This window comes from Cherax quadricarinatus, chromosome 4 (genome assembly GCF_038502225.1).
Source record: "Cherax quadricarinatus isolate ZL_2023a chromosome 4, ASM3850222v1, whole genome shotgun sequence".
Lineage (NCBI taxonomy): Eukaryota > Metazoa > Arthropoda > Malacostraca > Decapoda > Parastacidae > Cherax > Cherax quadricarinatus.
In genome coordinates, this window is record NC_091295.1 from 20,003,917 (window position 1) to 20,022,094 (window position 18,178).

Sequence of the window (18,178 nt, forward strand, 5' to 3'; positions counted from 1 at the left end):
ATTGCAAAGGTTAGTGGATGAGTTTGAGAATGTGTGTAAAGGTAGAAAGTTGAAAGTGAACATAGAAAAGAGTAAGGTGATGAGGGTATCAAATGATTTAGATAAAGAAAAATTGGATATCAAATTGGGGAGGAGGAGTATGGAAGAAGTGAATGTTTTCAGATACTTGGGAGTTGACGTGTCGGCGGATGGATTTATGAAGGATGAGGTTAATCATAGAATTGATGAGGGAAAAAAGGTGAGTGGTGCATTGAGGTATATGTGGAGTCAAAAAACGTTATCTATGGAGGCAAAGAAGGGAATGTATGAAAGTATAGTAGTACCAACACTCTTATATGGGTGTGAAGCTTGGGTGGTAAATGCAGCAGCGAGGAGATGGTTAGAGGCAGTGGAGATGTCCTGTCTAAGGGCAATGTGTGGTGTAAATATTATACAGAAAATTCGGAGTGTGGAAATTAGGAAAAGGTGTGGAGTTAATAAAAGTATTAGTCAGAGGGCAGAAGAGGGGTTGTTGAGGTGGTTTGGTCATTTAGAGAGAATGGATCAAAGTAGAATGACATGGAAAGCATATAAATCTATAGGAGAAGGAAGGCGAGGTAAGGGTCGTCCTCGAAAGGGTTGGAGAGAGGGGGTAAAGGAGGTTTTGTGGGCAAGGGGCTTGGACTTCCAGCAAGCGTGCATGAGCATGTTAGATAGGAGTGAATGGAGATGAATGGTACTTGGGACCTGACGATCTGTTGGAGTGTGAGCAGGGTAATATTTAGTGAAGGGATTCAGGGAAACCGGTTTTTTCATATAGTCGGACTTGAGTCCTGGAAATGGGAAGTACATGTACAATGCCTGCACTCTAAAGGAGGGGTTTGGGATATTGGCAGTTTGGAGGGATATGTTGTGTATCTTTATACGTATATGCTTCTAAACTGTTGTATTCTGAGCACCTCTGCAAAAACAGTGATTATGTGTGAGTGTGGTGGAAGTGTTGAATGATGATGAAAGCATTTTCTTTTTGGGGATTTTCTTTCTTTTTTGGGTCACCCTGCCTCGGTGGGAGACGGCCGACTTGTTGAAAAAAAAAAAGTATGTATTTGATTTCTCATTGTTTTCTGTATGTAAATCTTTAATTTAAAAAAAAAAAATACTTTTTTTTTTTTTTTAATATTTTTGGGTGTCTGGAAGGGATTAATTTTGTTTCCATTATTGTTATGGGGAAAATGGTTTCGCCATTCAGCAATTTCGTCATTTGGCAGACACTCTGGAATGGATTAATCACGAAACTCGGGGGTCCACTGTATATATATTCTTACTGCTAGTGCCCTGAATATTTAAAAAAAAAAAATTGGAAGAAGAAGGAAGAAGAAGAAGAAAGAAGGAAGATGAAGGAAGAAGAAGGAAGAAGAAGGAAGAAGAAGGAAGAAGAAAGAAGAAGAAAAAGGAAGAAGAAGAAGAAATTCCCTTGAAGCATGATGTAAGACAAGTGAGTGATTAGCTCCGCAAGTGAGGGTGCATGACATCTGATGAGTGGTCTAGTGATAAGATGAGATAAGGGGTGACATTTTGATGAGCGCCGGCAAGGGTCCAGCGATAAGATAACTGGTCACATTTGATGAGGGTTGGCATCTCTGTTTCTGCTTATCTGTCTCTCTCAGAAAGAGCCACTGTGAACTAACAGGTATTCTTACGCATTATATCTACAAGCACAGTATTGCACTTTGTCTGGATTTTTTGGGTTATCCTAGGTAATTTACACTATGTATAATTGTATTTATGTTTACCTGTGAGACAGAGATAGAAAGAGATAGACAGAGACAGAAAGAGAGAGACAGAGACAGATAGACACATTCCATAATTGTTTCTCTTTACTAAGGGCATTGGTTATATGACATTCTGTAAGGGTGTTGCACATGGGTTATTATCGAGGTTTTGATATTTCCTTGACCACTTGTGGCCACATCCACCTCAAAGCCACTAAACTTGGGGTCAACATCACTTTCTTCTTAAAAGGGGAGTGTTAATATGACATGACATCAGTGAATCCTTGGTGTTTGCATCACTGTTTTCTCTAGCTGGCACTCAATTTAACTGGTGCTTCCACAAGGTACTAAGTGGTCCCAGATTTTTTTAATACAGTGCACACCAAGTATTAAGACACATTCTATGCTGACCAGGCATCTCAGGCCAATCGTGCCAAATTTGGAGGAAGGAAAAATAAAACGTTAATGCATGTTTGGGGCACTAGCGGTAAGAACGTATATATATGTTTGGACCGTTTACAGGTTAAAAAACATGCAATAAATATTCACTTGAGATGCATAACAAAAAGTAAAGCTCCTCATTACTGAAAACTGTTTATGAATATTATTCTCTAGCACCCAATCACTATTAAAGTTCTAACAAGCGAAACTTGTTAGAACATAACATAATGTAAACATAACAATGTAAATTGTCTTGCTTTACTGTAGAGAAAAATGGATAATATTGACTGCCTAAAAACATATAACTGGTTACCTGTAAATCTGGGGCTAGTTTCAAGGTTACATTTCCCAGGACCAAGAGGTAATCTCTCCCTCTAAGTGTGTGATTCCAGTTAGATATGAGAGTAAAGAGGCCATCCCGAGCATCAGTAATCAAGACGTGGGCACAAGAGGATGACAGGCTGAAGATTCGACCATCCAAGCTTAAAAAGTGTGTGTTTCCAATGATGGCACCTTGAGCTGTAATTTGGAACAAGTGGGGCTGAAAGTTATGCCATAATAAATTTGAACAATGATATAGTACTTTTCATGCTTCATAAGCCAAGTAATATTTTCAGAAAAGCACCCAATATAAATTACAGTGGACCCCCGGTTTTCGGCCGGTGTGGAAATTGTACAATTTGGACTTCGAGCACTTTTTTTCGGTGAAATTTTCCCCCAGGTTTCATACACTGGCTTGGAAATCGACGGTACTAGATGCGTCCACCTGGACTGCTCATACGTTCGTGGCTCACTCTTGGGCACATTAAATGTCTTATTTTTATGTTAATATAGACATTTTCATTAATCCATCTATGATATTTTCTTCAAAATTATGTAAGAAACACGTTACATGTCATATAAACATGCCTTTGTTACTCGTTCACTAAGAGTGACCTTCTAGTCTTAACGCCATAGTAATACTAATAGTACGTAATAATAATCACTCTTGTGCACATTAAATGTCTTTTTTAGGTTAATATAGACATTTTCATTAATCCATCTACAATATTTCCTTCAAAATTATACTATAAGAAACACGTTACATAGCATATAAACATGCAATGTTTATTTGCTATCAAGGGGTCAGTGGAGGATAAACATTACATTTTCTCTGGTTCAGCTTCAGAGAAAATGTGTACGAATCTGAGTTGGCCAGTAACTACCCTTAATAGTACATAAGGCTTTTGTTTACAATTGTCAATATGAATTACTCATTACTTCTCCCTTTGTTTAAGATGGCATCTAAAGGTAGTTGTTAGAAATAATTAAACTCAGTGAACATGGTTTGTTGATGGTAATAATATGGCTGTAGGTCGCAGTGTATGTAGTCGGTAGGTATAGGCTGGGATGTAGCCCCTCTGGGACTACAAATAAATACTACTCACCAACAAGAGTCTTGAATAAAGGTATGTAACATTCATTTATCATTAAAATTAGTCATTTATATTTATTTCTCATTGTTTTCTGTATGTAAAACTAGTTACTATCTATAAAATATATTTTTTGTTAATATTTTTGGGTGTCTGAAACAGATTAATTGGATTTACATTATTTCTTATGGGAAATATCACTTTGGTTTTTGGCTATTTCGGATTTAGGCCAACCTTCTGGAATAGATTAATTACAAAAACCGGGGGTCTTCTGTATTCAAGTCTGAAAAGAAAGCAATAAGTCAAATTTTGGTGATAATTGTAGGCTATCTGTACTATTTACATGTAACAAAATTGCTAACACTACATTCTTTAGTACACTAATAGAAATCTCAAAAGTACATAATTTATGAACATACAAACCTCTGAAAGGAGGTGTAAAATAATGAATCAGCTGTGCAGGGTGAGTGAGAAGATGCCACCAGCGGTAAACAGCGGATGACAGTAACACCTGGTGCCAAGATGGATGTGAGGAACCTCCCACATAATGCCACACATCAAACAATGAATGACCACACTCTGGCAATGGAATCTAAAAAATGCCAAAAATGTGAGTATTAATACTGATATAAGGTACTTACAATATTAAGTAGAAAAAGAACAGTATTACTTTACCCTGAAAAAGTATAAGAATTAATAAAATGTAACTGGAAAATCAAAGTGCAACAAAATGAGAATTTGGGGAAGTACAGTGCCTGCAATTTATGCGCTGAATGAAGATGTTGCTATAGAATAAAGACAAGTATGAAATGCTTGTGACTATTAGGGCTTTACTAGCTTACAACAAAGAAAAAAATATTGCTGTTTGGTGTATGGTGAGAACAATGATTAAACCATATCTTGGTAAGGGGCATACATCATATAGTACTTACAACTGGTACACAAGCCCCTTACTTAGTGATTTCCTGTATGTGAACATGACAGACGTGTGGTACGGTGCATGGAAATCGTAAATGTATGCCTATGTTTGATGTAGGCACTTGTAGTGGTGAGGTGCAGGTGTCTCTGGATCATGATGTCTATATCTTTTTGGACAGATGGTTAGGGCTACAATGATTATTAAAATTTAATTAAATTTTCTACACCCCTCAAACTGAAAACCCCTTGTGTCCACTAGTTTGAAAAAAAAATTATTTTATCTTCTAAAATGGTAGAGAATGTTTTTCTAAAGGTAATAACAAAAAAACTCCAAATCTGATATGCTACTTTGGCATTATTGCAAGTTCAAAAATGTCAACCAGAGAGCACCTTGCACAACAGTGATTTTGTGCACTTTTAGGCCTATTTTTAACCTATTCTTGTACTCAAACCGACCCAATTCCTGACTATTTCACTACTACGCCTTCCATGCTATTCAGTGAATGCAAGACTGCTGATTCGGGGTGGATCCCATTGTTCTACAGCTTTGAAGCCTGGGTAGGTCCCATTGTTCTATGTGATGAGCTCAGCTCTCTCAGATAAGCTGAGAGTTGTAAATTTGGGCCTAGATACAAGAGAATGGGTCTATGCAGTAAGTGACCACCATATAAAAAATACTGCAGCATGCAGTGCATTAGAAAAATATAACTGCTAATGTGTTTTTGGTTTAAAATAGCAGCTTTATAGTGTATTTTCATAAGATTTTTATTGTTGTATTCTCGGTTTCTTGGTCTCATTTGATAGAATGGAAAATATATTACAGAAACAGAGATTATTTTGATTGGTTTCAAGAATGAAAGTAGATTGAAGTTGAGCTCAAAGTAGCAGAAATGTTCAATTTTTGCCAATATTCCAGAGTACACAAACTGTCACTCATCCAATATGTGTCCAACTGGTTGGTCTAATACATGTTCATAAATGCACTGACATTATTTATACAATTATTACAATAATGCAGTATTCTGCATAAGAGTAAATCTTATATTTTTTGTGTGAATAAAAATTTAAAATGGAAAGTAAGTGTAAATATTACTACCTCATATTTTTTTTTAAATACTATCAATTGATATTACCTACTTAAATTAATAATTATCATTTTTACTATAATTTCAATTTACTCTTAACATTTTTGACATTTAATAACCATTACTTGTCTAATTACCTTTACCTGTTTTATACCACATTTACTATCTTAGAGTACTCTTAATTACCTTGTACTGCCATATAACCTCTAGTATAACTACCAGTGCAATATTGAATGAAATAAACATTACTTTTTCACTTTTTTTGTAATCATTATTACTTACTAAAATTTTATTAAACACCATTTTTACTACCAGTCAATTTTACTTTTGTACATTAAACATTATTTTATACTTCCCATAACATTTTGTTGCCAAATTTTCAAGTTTGCATATTCAACTCCAACCTTTATATTATCCTTTGTACCTGTCTACCATCTTACTATCATATTATAACCAAGACATTACCATTATTCATTGTTCTTACCTGTCCATTTAATTTTGTTTACCACTACAGTGGACCCCCGCATACCGGACGCATCGCATACCGTACAATCCGCATACCGGACGCTTTGATCGCAAAAATTTTGCCTCGCATACCGCCCAAAAACCCGCTCACCGCCCTTCGTCCGAGACGCGTCCAATGTGCGGCCTGAGCCATGCTCACATGTTCCGCCGGTGGCATTGTTTACCAGCCAGCCTCCGCGGTAACATCAAAGCATACAATCGGAACATTTCGTATTATTACAGTGTTTTTGGTGATTTTTTCTGGAAAATAAGTGACCATGGGCCCCAAGAAAGCTTCTAGTGCCAACCCTACAGCAATAAGGGTGAGAATTACTATGGAGATGAAGAAAAAGATCATTGATAAGTATAAAAGTGGAGTGCGTGTCTCCGAGCTGGCCAGGTTGTATAATAAACCCCAATCAACCATCGCTACTATTGGTGGTACAGCTGCTGCTGTACCACCGTCAGCTGCTGCTGCACTGTCAGCTGCTGCTGCACTGTCAGCTGCTGCTGCACTGTCAGCTGCTGCTGCTGTACCACCGTCAGCTGCTGCTGCTGCTGTAGTACCGTCTGCTGCTGCTGTAGCATCGTCTGCTGCTGCTGTAGCATCGTCTGCTGCTGCTGTAGCATCGTCTGCTGCTGCTGTAGCATCGTCTGCTGCTGCTGTAGCATCGTCTGTTGCTGCTGTAGCATCGTCTGTTGCTGCTGTACCACCGTCAGCTGCTGCTGCTGCTGTAGCATCGTCTGCTGCTGCTGCTGCTGTAGCATCGTCTGCTGCTGCTGTAACATCGTCAGTTGCTGCTGTAGCATCGTCTGCTGCTGCTGTAGCATCGTCTGTTGCTGCTGTAGCATCGTCTGTTGCTGCTGTAGCATCGTCTGTTGCTGCTGTAACATCGTCAGTTGCTGCTGTAGCATCGTCTGCTGCTGCTGTAACATCGTCAGTTGCTGCTGCAGCATCGTCTGTTGCTGCTGTAGCATCGTCTGTTGCTGCTGTACCACCGTCAGCTGCTGCTGTACCACCGTTGTTGGTGTGGCTTATTGAGAATACCAAGAAACAATTAACCCCAGAGGATTTGCAACCCAGGATAACCCAAAAAAGTCAGTGTCATCGAAGACTGTCTAACTTATTTCCATTGGGGTCCTTAATCTTGTCTCCCAGGATGCAACCCACACCAGTCGACTAACACCCAGGTGAACAGGGAAAATGCCTGGAACTAGTGCTCATATTGGTGAATTTAAAGCCAGCAAAGGTTGGTTTGAGAGATTTAAGAATCGTAGTGGCATACACAGTGTGATAAGGCCTGTTCTGGAAGAAAATACCAAACAGGACCTACAGTACTCAGGAGGAAAAGGCACTCCCAGGACACACTGTCTCATCAGTCATTGCTGCATCTTCAATAAAGGTAAGTGTCATTTATTCTTCATTTAGTAGAGTAGTACATGCACAATATATATTGTGCATGTACTACTCTACTATTGTGCATGTATCCTTCTCTTTGTGTGTAGGAAAATGTATATTTCATGTGGTAAATTTTTTTTTTTCATACTTTTGGGTGTCTTGCACGGATTAATTTGATTTCCATTATTTCTTATGGGGAAAATTCATTCGCATACCGAACATTTCGCATAACAACCAGCCCTCTTGCACGGACTAAGGTCGCTATGCGGGGGTCCACTGTACTTGTTTTTTTAGTCACTTTTTATTGTGTGTGCAATTAGTGTATATTCCAATTACTTTTTTGCAAGTACCAATACAGTGGACCCCCGCATACCGTTGGCATCACATAAGGATTAATCCGCATACCGCTTGCTTTAATCGCAAAAATTTTGCCTCGCATACCGCTTAAAAACCCGCTCACCGATTTTCGTCCGAGATGCGTCCAATGTGCGCCCTCAGCCAGCCTCACATGTGCCGCCAGTGGCATTGTTTACCAGCCACCCTCCGCGGTAACATCCAAGCATACAATCGGAATATTTCGTATTATTACAGTGTTTTCGGTGCTTTTTCTGGAAAATAAGTGACCATGGGCCCCAAGAAAGCTTCTAGTGCCAACCCTACAGCAATAAGGGTGAGAATTCCAATAGAGATGAAGAAAGAGATCATTGATAAGTATGAAAGTGGAGTGCGTATCGCCGACCTGGTCAGGTTGTACACAAAACCCCAATCAACCATCGCTACTATTGTGGGCACCAGAAAGGCAATCAAGGAAGCTGTTCTTGCCAAAGGTTTAACTGTGTTTTCGAAACAAAGATCGCAAGTGATGGAAGATGTTGAGAGACTCTTATTGGTGTGGATAAATGAAAAACAGCTAGCAGGAGATAGCGTCTCTCAAGCGATCATAAGCGAAAAGGCTAGGAAGTTGCATGAGGATTTAATTAAAAAAATGCCTGCAACTAGTGCTGATGTGAGTGAATTTAAGGCCAGCAAAGGTTGGTTTGAGAGATTTAAGAAGCATAGTGGCATACATAGTGTGATAAGGCATGGTGAGGCTGCCAGTTCGGACCACAAAGCGGCTGAAAAATATGTGCATGAATTCAAGGAGTACATAGAGACTGAAGGACTGAAACCTGAACAAGTGTTTAATTGTGATGAAACAGGCCTGTTTTGGAAGAAAATGCCAAGCAGGACCTACATTACTCAGGAGGAAAAGGCACTCCCAGGACATAAGCCTATGAAAGACAGGCTTACTTTGTTGATGTGTTCCAATGCTACTGGTGATTGCAAAGTTAAGCCTTTATTAGTGTATCACTCTGAAACTCCCAGACTGTTCAGGCAAAAGAATGTCCTCAAGGAGAATTTGTGTGTGCTGTGGAGGGCAAACAGTAAGGCATGGGTCAGTAGGGACTTTTTCTATGACTGGTTACACCATGCATTTGCCCCCAATGTGAAAGATTACCTAACTGAAAAGAAATTAGAACTTAAGTGCCTCCTGGTGTTAGACAATGCCCCTGGTCATCCTACAGACGTGGCAGAGCGACTTTATGGGGACATGAAATTCATTAACATCAAGTTTTTGCCTCCTAATCCACTCCTCTCCTGCAGCCCATGGACCAGCAGGTTATTGCAAACTTCAAAAAACTGTACACAAAAGCTCTGTTTGAAAGGTGCTTTGTAGTGACCTCAGAAACTCAACTGACTCTAAGAGAGTTTTGGAGAGAGCACTTTAATATCCTCAATTGTATAAACCTTATAGGTAAGGCTTGGGAGGGAGTGACTAAGAAGACCTTGAACTCTGCTTGGAAGAAACTGTGGCCAGAATGTGTAGACAAAAGGGATTTTGAAGGGTTTAAGGCTAACCCTGAGAGGATTAGGCCAGTTGAGGAATCCATTGTGGCATTGGGAAAGTCCTTGGGGTTGGAGGTTAGTGGGGAGGATGTGGAAGAGTTGGTGGAGGAGGACAATGAAGAACTAACCACTGATGAGCTGATAGATCAACTTCAACAGCAAGAGGCCAGACCTGAGGAAACTGGTTCAGAGGAGGGGAGAGAGAAATTGAAGAAGTTGCCTACTACAAAGATTAAGGAAATGTGAGCAAAGTGGCTTGAAGTGCAAACCTTTTTTGATGAAAATCACCCTCACACAGCTATTGCAAGCCGTGTTGGCAACCTGTACACTGACAATGTTGTGAAACACTTTAGGGAAGTCATAAAGGAACGAGAGGTACAGGCCACTATGGACAGATATGTTGTGCGAAAGAAGTCCAGTGACTCTGAAGCTGGTCCTAGTGGCATTAAAAGAAGAAGGGAAGTAACCCCAGAAAAGGATACACAAATAATCCGCACATAAAAGACAGAAGCTTACGACGACGTTTCGGTCCGACTTGGACCATTGACAAAGTCACAGTGTGACTTTGTCAATGGTCCAAGTCGGACCGAAACGTCGTCGTAAGCTTCTGTCTTTTATGTGCGGGTTATTTGTGTATCGTTCCAGTCACGGTATTGTGCCTTTTTGTTGTTTATACCCAGAAAAGGACTTGACATCTCAAGTCTTAATGGAAGGGGATTCCCCTTCTAAACACTAACACTCTCTCTCCCCTCCTCCCATCCCATCAATCATCACCAGATCTTCAATAAAAGTAAGTGTCATGTAAGTGTGCATGCCTTTTTCAGTTTGTGTGTATTAAAATTAACATTTCATGTGGTAAAAAAATTTTTTTTTCATACTTTTGGGTGTCTTGCACGGATTAATTTGATTTCCATTATTTCTTATGGGGAAAATTCATTCGCATACCGATTATTTCGCATACCAATGACCCCTCTTGCGCGGATTAAAATCGGTATGCGGGGGTCCACTGTACTATCTTTTGCTAGCTAGTACCAACTACCTCTTTTTTTTTTTTTTTTTTTTTTTTTTTTTTACTTTTTATTGTGCAATAAACTGCTCAACTTATTTAATATTACAAATCAGATCTTACTCCTAAACCAATATTATTTCATAGTGACTATCTGTCCATTTAACTTGTTTACCATTACTCAATTGTAGTCCCTTATATATTTTTTGTCCTTTATTTTAGCTCTATATAAATATAAATACCTATGTAGTGTTAGAGTGTTCAGCAGAAGTTTGTGGTTACAGGAAAGTGGGTGCAGGAGGGAAGAGGAGCGATTGGTGGAATGATGATGTAAAGAGAGTAGTAAGGGAGAAAAAGTTAGCATATGAGAAGTTTTTACAAAGTAGAAGTGATGCAAGGAGGGAAGAGTATATGGAGAAAAAGAGAGAGGTTAAGAGAGTGGTGAAGCAATGTAAAAAGAGAGCAAATGAGAGAGTGGGTGAGATGTTATCAACAAATTTTGTTGAAAATAAGAAAAAGTTTTGGAGTGAGATTAACAAGTAAAGAAAGCCTAGAGAACAAATGGATTTGTCAGTTAAAAATAGGAGAGGAGAGTTATTAAATGGAGAGTTAGAGGTATTGGGAAGATGGAGGGAATATTTTGAGGAATTGTTAAATGTTGAAGATAGGGAAGCTGTGATTTCGTGTATAGGGCAAGGAGGAATAACATCTTGTAGGAGTGAGGAAGAGCCAGTTGTGAGTGTGGGGGAAGTTCGTGAGGCAGTAGGTAAAATGAAAGGGGGTAAGGCAGCTGGGATTGATGGGATAAAGATAGAAATGTTAAAAGCAGGTGGGGATATAGTTTTGGAGTGGTTGGTGAAATTATTTAATAAATGTATGGAAGAGGGTAAGGTACCTAGTGATTGGCAGAGAGCATGCATAGTTCCTTTGTATAAAGCATAGGGGATAAAAGAGAGTGCAAAAATTATAGGGGGATAAGTCTGTTGAGTGTACCTGGTAAAGTGTATGGTAGAGTTGTAATTGAAAGAATTAAGAGTAAGACGGAGAATAGGATAGCAGATGAACAAGGAGGCTTTAGGAAAGGTAGGAGGTGTGTGGACCAGGTGTTTACAGTGAAACATATAAGTGAACAGTATTTAGATAAGGCTAAAGAGGTCTTTGTGGCATTTATGGATTTGGAAAAGGCGTATGACAGGGTGGATAGGGGGGCAATGTGGCAGATGTTGCAAGTGTATGGTGTAGGAGGTAGGTTACTGAAAGCAGTGAAGAGTTTTTACGAGGATAGTGAGGCTCAAGTTAGAGTATGTAGGAAAGAGGGAAATTTTTTCCCAGTAAAAGTAGGCCTTAGACAAGGATGTGTGATGTCACCGTGGTTGTTTAATATATTTATAGATGGGGTTGTAAGAGAAGTAAATGCGAGGGTCTTGGCAAGAGGCGTGGAGTTAAAAGATAAAGAATCACACACAAAGTGGGAGTTGTCACAGCTGCTCTTTGCTGATGACACTGTGCTTTTGGGAGATTCTGAAGAGAAGCTGCAGAGATTGGTGGATGAATTTGGTAAGGTGTGCAAAAGAAGAAAATTAAAGGTGAATACAGGAAAGAGTAAGGTTATGAGGATAACAAAAAGATTAGGTGATGAAAGATTGAATATCAGATTGGAGGGAGAGAGTATGGAGGAGGTGAACGTATTCAGATATTTGGGAGTGGACGTGTCAGCGGATGGGTCTATGAAAGATGAGGTGAATCATAGAATTGATGAGGGAAAAAGAGTGAGTGGTGCACTTAGGAGTCTGTGGAGACAAAGAACTTTGTCCTTGGAGGCAAAGAGGGGAATGTATGAGAGTATAGTTTTACCAACGCTCTTATATGGGTGTGAAGCGTGGGTGATGAATGTTGCAGCGAGGAGAAGGCTGGAGGCAGTGGAGATGTCATGTCTGAGGGCAATGTGTGGTGTGAATATAATGCAGAGAATTCGTAGTTTGGAAGTTAGGAGGAGGTGCGGGATTACCAAAACTGTTGTCCAGAGGGCTGAGGAAGGGTTGTTGAGGTGGTTCGGACATGTAGAGAGAATGGAGCGAAACAGAATGACTTCAAGAGTGTATCAGTCTGTAGTGGAAGGAAGGCGGGGTAGGGGTCGGCCTAGGAAGGGTTGGAGGGAGGGGGTAAAGGAGGTTTTGTGTGCGAGGGGCTTGGACTTCCAGCAGGCATGCGTGAGCGTGTTTGATAGGAGTGAATGGAGACAAATGGTTTTTAATACTTGACGTGCTGTTGGAGTGTGAGCAAAGTAACATTTATGAAGGGATTCAGGGAAACCGGCAGGCCGGACTTGAGTCCTGGAGATGGGAAGTACAGTGCCTGCACTCTGAAGGAGGGGTGTTAATGTTGCAGTTTAAAAACTGTAGTGTAAAGCACCCTTCTGGCAAGACAGTGATGGAGTGAATGATGGTGAAAGTTTTTCTTTTTCGGGCCACCCTGCCTTGGTGGGAATCGGCCAGTGTGATAATAATAAATAAAATAAATACTTTAGATCATATATTCGCAATTGTTAAACTAATCAAGGTGCTATTCTCAGGTGCTAAAGTTAATAAGTTCACTATTTTGCCATTATACTCCAAAGCTCATTTATTTGATTACCACTTTATTGTTCACCACAACTTATATTAGTCCCTTTTATATTATAATTTTATATTATAATTATTATAATTATTATTATAATTATGTGGAGTAAAATAAAGATTGGATGTGAAAAGTGGGTTATAGTAAGCGTGTATGCACCTGGTGAAGAGAGAAGTGTAGAGGAGAGAGAGAGATTCTGGGAAATGTTGAGTGAATGCGTGGGGAGTTTTGAATCAAGTGTGAGAGTAATGGTGGTTGGGGATTTCAATGCTAAAGTGGGTAAAAATGTTATGGAGGGAGTAGTAGGTAAATTTGGGGTGGCAGGGGTAAATGTAAATGGGGAGCCTTTAATTGAGCTATGTGTAGAAAGAAATTTGGTAATAAGTAATACATATTTTATGAAAAAGAGGATAAATAAATATACAAGGTATGATGTAGCACGTAATGAAAGTAGGTTGTTAGATTATGTATTGGTGGATAAAAGGTTGATGGGTAGGCTCCAGGATGTACATGTTTATAGAGGGGCAACTGATATATCAGATCATTATTTAGTTGTAGCTACAGTTAGAGTAAGAGGTAGATGGGAAAAGAGGAAGGTGGCAACAACAAGTAAGAGGGAGGTGAAAGTGTATAAACTAAGGGAGGAGGAAGTTCGGGCGAGATATAAGCGACTATTGGCAGAAAGGTGGGCTAGTGCAAAGATGAGTAGTGGGGGGGTTGAAGAGGGTTGGAATAGTTTTAAAAATGCAGTATTAGAATGTGGGGCAGAAGTTTGTGGTTATAGGAGGGTGGGGACAGGAGGAAAGAGGAGTGATTGGTGGAATGATGAAGTAAAGGGTGTGATAAAAGAGAAAAAGGTAGCTTACGAGAGGTTTTTACAAAGCAGAAGTGTTATAAGAAGAGCAGAGTATATGGAGAGTAAAAGAAAGGTGAAGAGAGTGGTGAGAGAGTGCAAAAGGAGAGCAGATGAAAGAGTGGGAGAGGCACTGTCAAGAAATTTTAATGAAAATAAGAAAAAATTTTGGAGTGAGTTAAACAAGTTAAGAAAGCCTAGGGAAAGTATGGATTTGTCCGTTACAAACAAAGTAGGGGAGTTAGTAGATGGGGAGAGGGAGGTATTAGGTAGATGGCGAGAATATTTTGAGGAACTTTTAAATGTTGAGGAAGAAAGGGAGGCGGTAATTTCATGCACTGGCCAGGGAGGTATACCATCTTTTAGGAGTGAAGAAGAGCAGAATGTAAGTGTGGTGGAGGTACGTGAGGCATTACGTAGAATGAAAGGGGGTAAAGCAGCTGGAACTGATGGGATCATGACAGAAATGTTAAAAGCAGGGGGGGATATAGTGTTGGAGTGGTTGGTACTTTTGTTTAATAAATGTATGAAAGAGGGGAAGGTACCTAGGGATTGGTGGAGAGCATGTATAGTCCCTTTATATAAAGGGAAAGGGGACAAAAGAGATTGTAAAAATTACAGAGGAATAAGTTTACTGAGTGTACCAGGAAAAGTATACGGTAGGGTTATAATTGAAAGAATTAGAGGTAAGACAGAATGTAGAATTGCGGATGAGCAAGGAGGCTTCAGAGTGGGTAGGGGATGTGTAGATCAAGTGTTTACATTGAAGCATATATGTGAACAGTATTTAGATAAAGGTAGGGAAGTTTTTATTGCATTTATGGATTTAGAAAAGGCATATGATAGAGTGGATAGGGAAGCAATGTGGCAGATGTTGCAGGTTTATGGAATAGGTGGTAAGTTACTAAATGCTGTAAAGAGCTTTTATGAGGATAGTGAGGCTCAGGTTAGGGTGTGTAGAAGAGAGGGAGAATACTTCCCGGTAAAAGTAGGTCTTAGACAGGGATGTGTAATGTCACCATGGTTGTTTAATATATTTATAGATGGGGTTGTAAAAGAAGTAAATGCTAGGGTGTTCAGGAGAGGGGTAGGATTAAATTATGGGGAATCAAATTCAAAATGGGAATTGACACAGTTACGTTTTGCTGATGATACTGTGCTTATGGGAGATTCTAAAGAAAAATTGCAAAGGTTAGTGGATAAGTTTGAGAATGTGTGTAAAGGTAGAAAGTTGAAAGTGAACATAGAAAAGAGTAAGGTGATGAGGGTATCAAATGATTTAAATAAAGAAAAATTGGATATCAAATTGGGGAGGAGGAGTATGGAAGAAGTGAATGTTTTCAGATACTTGGGAGTTGACGTGTCGGCGGATGGATTTATGAAGGATGAGGTTAATCATAGAATTGATGAGGGAAAAAAGGTGAGTGGTGCGTTGAGGTATATGTGGAGTCAAAAAACGTTATCTATGGAGGCAAAGAAGGGAATGTATGAAAGTATAGTAGTACCAACACTCTTATATGGATGTGAAGCTTGGGTGGTAAATGCAGCAGCGAGGAGACGGTTGGAGGCAGTGGAGATGTCCTGTCTAAGGGCAATGTGTGGTGTAAATATTATGCAGAAAATTCGGAGTGTGGAAATTAGGAGAAGGTGTGGAGTTAATAAAAGCATTAGTCAGAGGGCAGAAGAGGGGTTGTTGAGGTGGTTTGGTCATTTAGAGAGAATGGATCAAAGTAGAATGACATGGAAAGCATATAAATCTATAGGGGAAGGAAAGAGGGGTAGGGGTCGTCCTCAAAAGGGTTGAAAAGAGGGGGTAAACGAGGTTTTGTGGGCGAAGGGCTTGGACTTCCAGCAAGCGTGCATGAGCGTGTTAGATAGAAGTGAATGGAGACGAATGATACTTGGGACCTGACAATCTGTTGGAGTGTGAGCAGGGTAATATTTAGTGAAGGGATTCAGGGAAACCGGTTATTTTCATATAGTCGGACTTGAGTCCTGGAAATGGGAAGTACAATGCCTGCACTTTAAAGGAGTGGTTTGGGATATTGGCAGTTTGGAGGGATATGTTGTGTATCTTTATACGTATATGCTTCTAAACTGTTGTATTCTGGGCACCTCTGCAAAAGCAGTGATAATGTGTGAGTGTGGTGAAAGTGTTGAATGATGATGAAAGTATTTTCTTTTTGGGGATTTTCTTTCTTTTTTTTTGGGGGTCACCCTGCCTCAGTGGGAGATGACCGACTTGTTGAAAAAAAAAAAAAATTCTAACTTTAAAGAATTACCTTTAAAGTACTAACTACTATCATATTCCCAAGCTCCATTATTTGATCATCACTTTATTTGATCACCACAAATTATTTTAGTCCCTTTTATATTGTCTCCTTTATTTTAGCTTTAAAAACTACCTTAGCTCATTATTTTTTACATTTGTTAAATAATTCAGGTGCTATTATTTTTAGCTTTAGAATATTTACTTTATTTTTTACTTAATTCTAACTATAGATCCACTACAAATCTTATGATTACAAGCATTGATCCTGATACCAACCTCTTATTTAATGACTTAAATGATTCAAACAGTTACTGTAATTACTACACAGCAGAACAATCAAAGGCACTTCTCAGAGCCAACAACAACATAACTATCTTTAACTACAATATCAGATCTTTAAGCAAGCATTATGATGACCTCCTAGCATTACTAAATTCCTTGCATGCCAATATGTCCATTATTACACTAACTGAAACCTGGCTAAAGCCTGATACTACAGATGTCTATGCCATTCCTGGTTACACAGCCACACACAACTGTAGGCCAGACCAACAAGGGGGTGGCACAGCTATATACTACTCAGACCAACTAGAATGTATCACTAATACTTGCACAAGGGATGAACATGGGGAATATATAATAGCTAAATTCAAATCCAAATATCTACAAAAACCTCTCACAGTGATAAACATCTACAGAATTCCACAATCAAACATTAGCCAATTTAGTGAAAACCTAGGAAGTATGATAACTGATGCACGCAGGAACAAAGATCACTTACTACTCTCAGGTGACTTCAATATAAATCTCCTGCAAGACCAGGACCCACACGTTACTGAAATCACAAACACAATGAGTAACTGCATGTTGCTACCAACAGTAACAAAACCTACAAGAGTTACAGAGACTAGTGTTTCCCTACTTGACCACATCTGGACCAACACCATATCCCCTTTAAAATCAGGCATAATTACAGATAATACCACAGACCACTACCCTACTTTCCTCATAACAACTCTTGGTAAAATACCCCAAGACACTACTAAAGTCACCTTCAGACTTCACAATGAGGCAGCCATTAATAACTTAACAACAGCAGTAACAAACATTGACTGGCACACTGAGCTAGAAATCTATACAGATATTGACGAATGTTTTAATAATTTTCTAAAAAAGACCCAATACCTTTATAACAAGCACTGCCCTAAAAAAACTAAACAGATGACAGCTAAGAGACTGAACAGTCCCTGACTAACACCCAGCATTCTCAAATCCATAAATACAAAACACCGATATGAAAAACAGTACAGAATGGGTCACATAACCAGAGACCAAACAAAACGTTACTCGTCAATCCTAACCAGCCTGATAAGAAGGGCAAAAAAATTGTATTATGAGAACAGATTATCCAACTTACGAGGTGATATAAAAAAAACCTGGAAGACCCTATCAGAAATTCTGGGAACAAAAAAGATATCACGACATAGCGAAATAAAATTAGCAAAATCAGATGAACTCCAACTCCCACCAACAGAAACAGCAAACAGACTCAATGATTTCTTCTCCACTATAGGTCAAAACCTTGCCAATAATATCCCAAGCTCAGATACCCCACCAAATGACTACCTCACTGGCAACTACCCGAACACACTGTTCCTAGCTCTGACTAACCCATACGAAGTCTCCCTTATTATCAACGCACTGAAAAACAAGGCAGGAGATTTAAATACCTTACCACCCTTTATATACAAAAAAGCGTCACAAGTACTATCACCAATCATTGCAACACTCTTCAACAAATCCATTGAATCCTCCACCTTCCCTACAGTTCTCAAAATAGCAAGGGTCACCCCGATCCATAAAGGAGGAGACCAAACAGAGTTGAATAACTATAGGCCAATATCCAATTTACACCCTCTCTCAAAAATCTTCGAAAAATTAATTCATAAACGAATCCACTCCTACCTCATCTCCCATAACATTCTGAACTCCTGCCAATTTGGATTCAGGCCTAATAAAAATACTAATGATGCT

At 39.3% G+C, this 18,178-nt stretch overlaps 1 protein-coding gene across 1 annotated transcript in view; it reads right to left on the reverse strand.

Annotated features, from left to right (window-relative positions):
• Window positions 1-18,178, reverse strand: part of LOC128684172 (apolipophorins) — a 183,518-nt gene that overhangs the window by 104,382 nt on the left and 60,958 nt on the right. The window contains exons 4-5 of the mRNA XM_070095041.1: window positions 4,028-4,196; window positions 2,506-2,711 (exon numbers count right to left, since the gene is read on the reverse strand). Coding sequence (XP_069951142.1) covers window positions 2,506-2,711; window positions 4,028-4,196 — 375 coding nt within the window. The remainder of the gene's footprint in view (window positions 1-2,505; window positions 2,712-4,027; window positions 4,197-18,178) is intronic.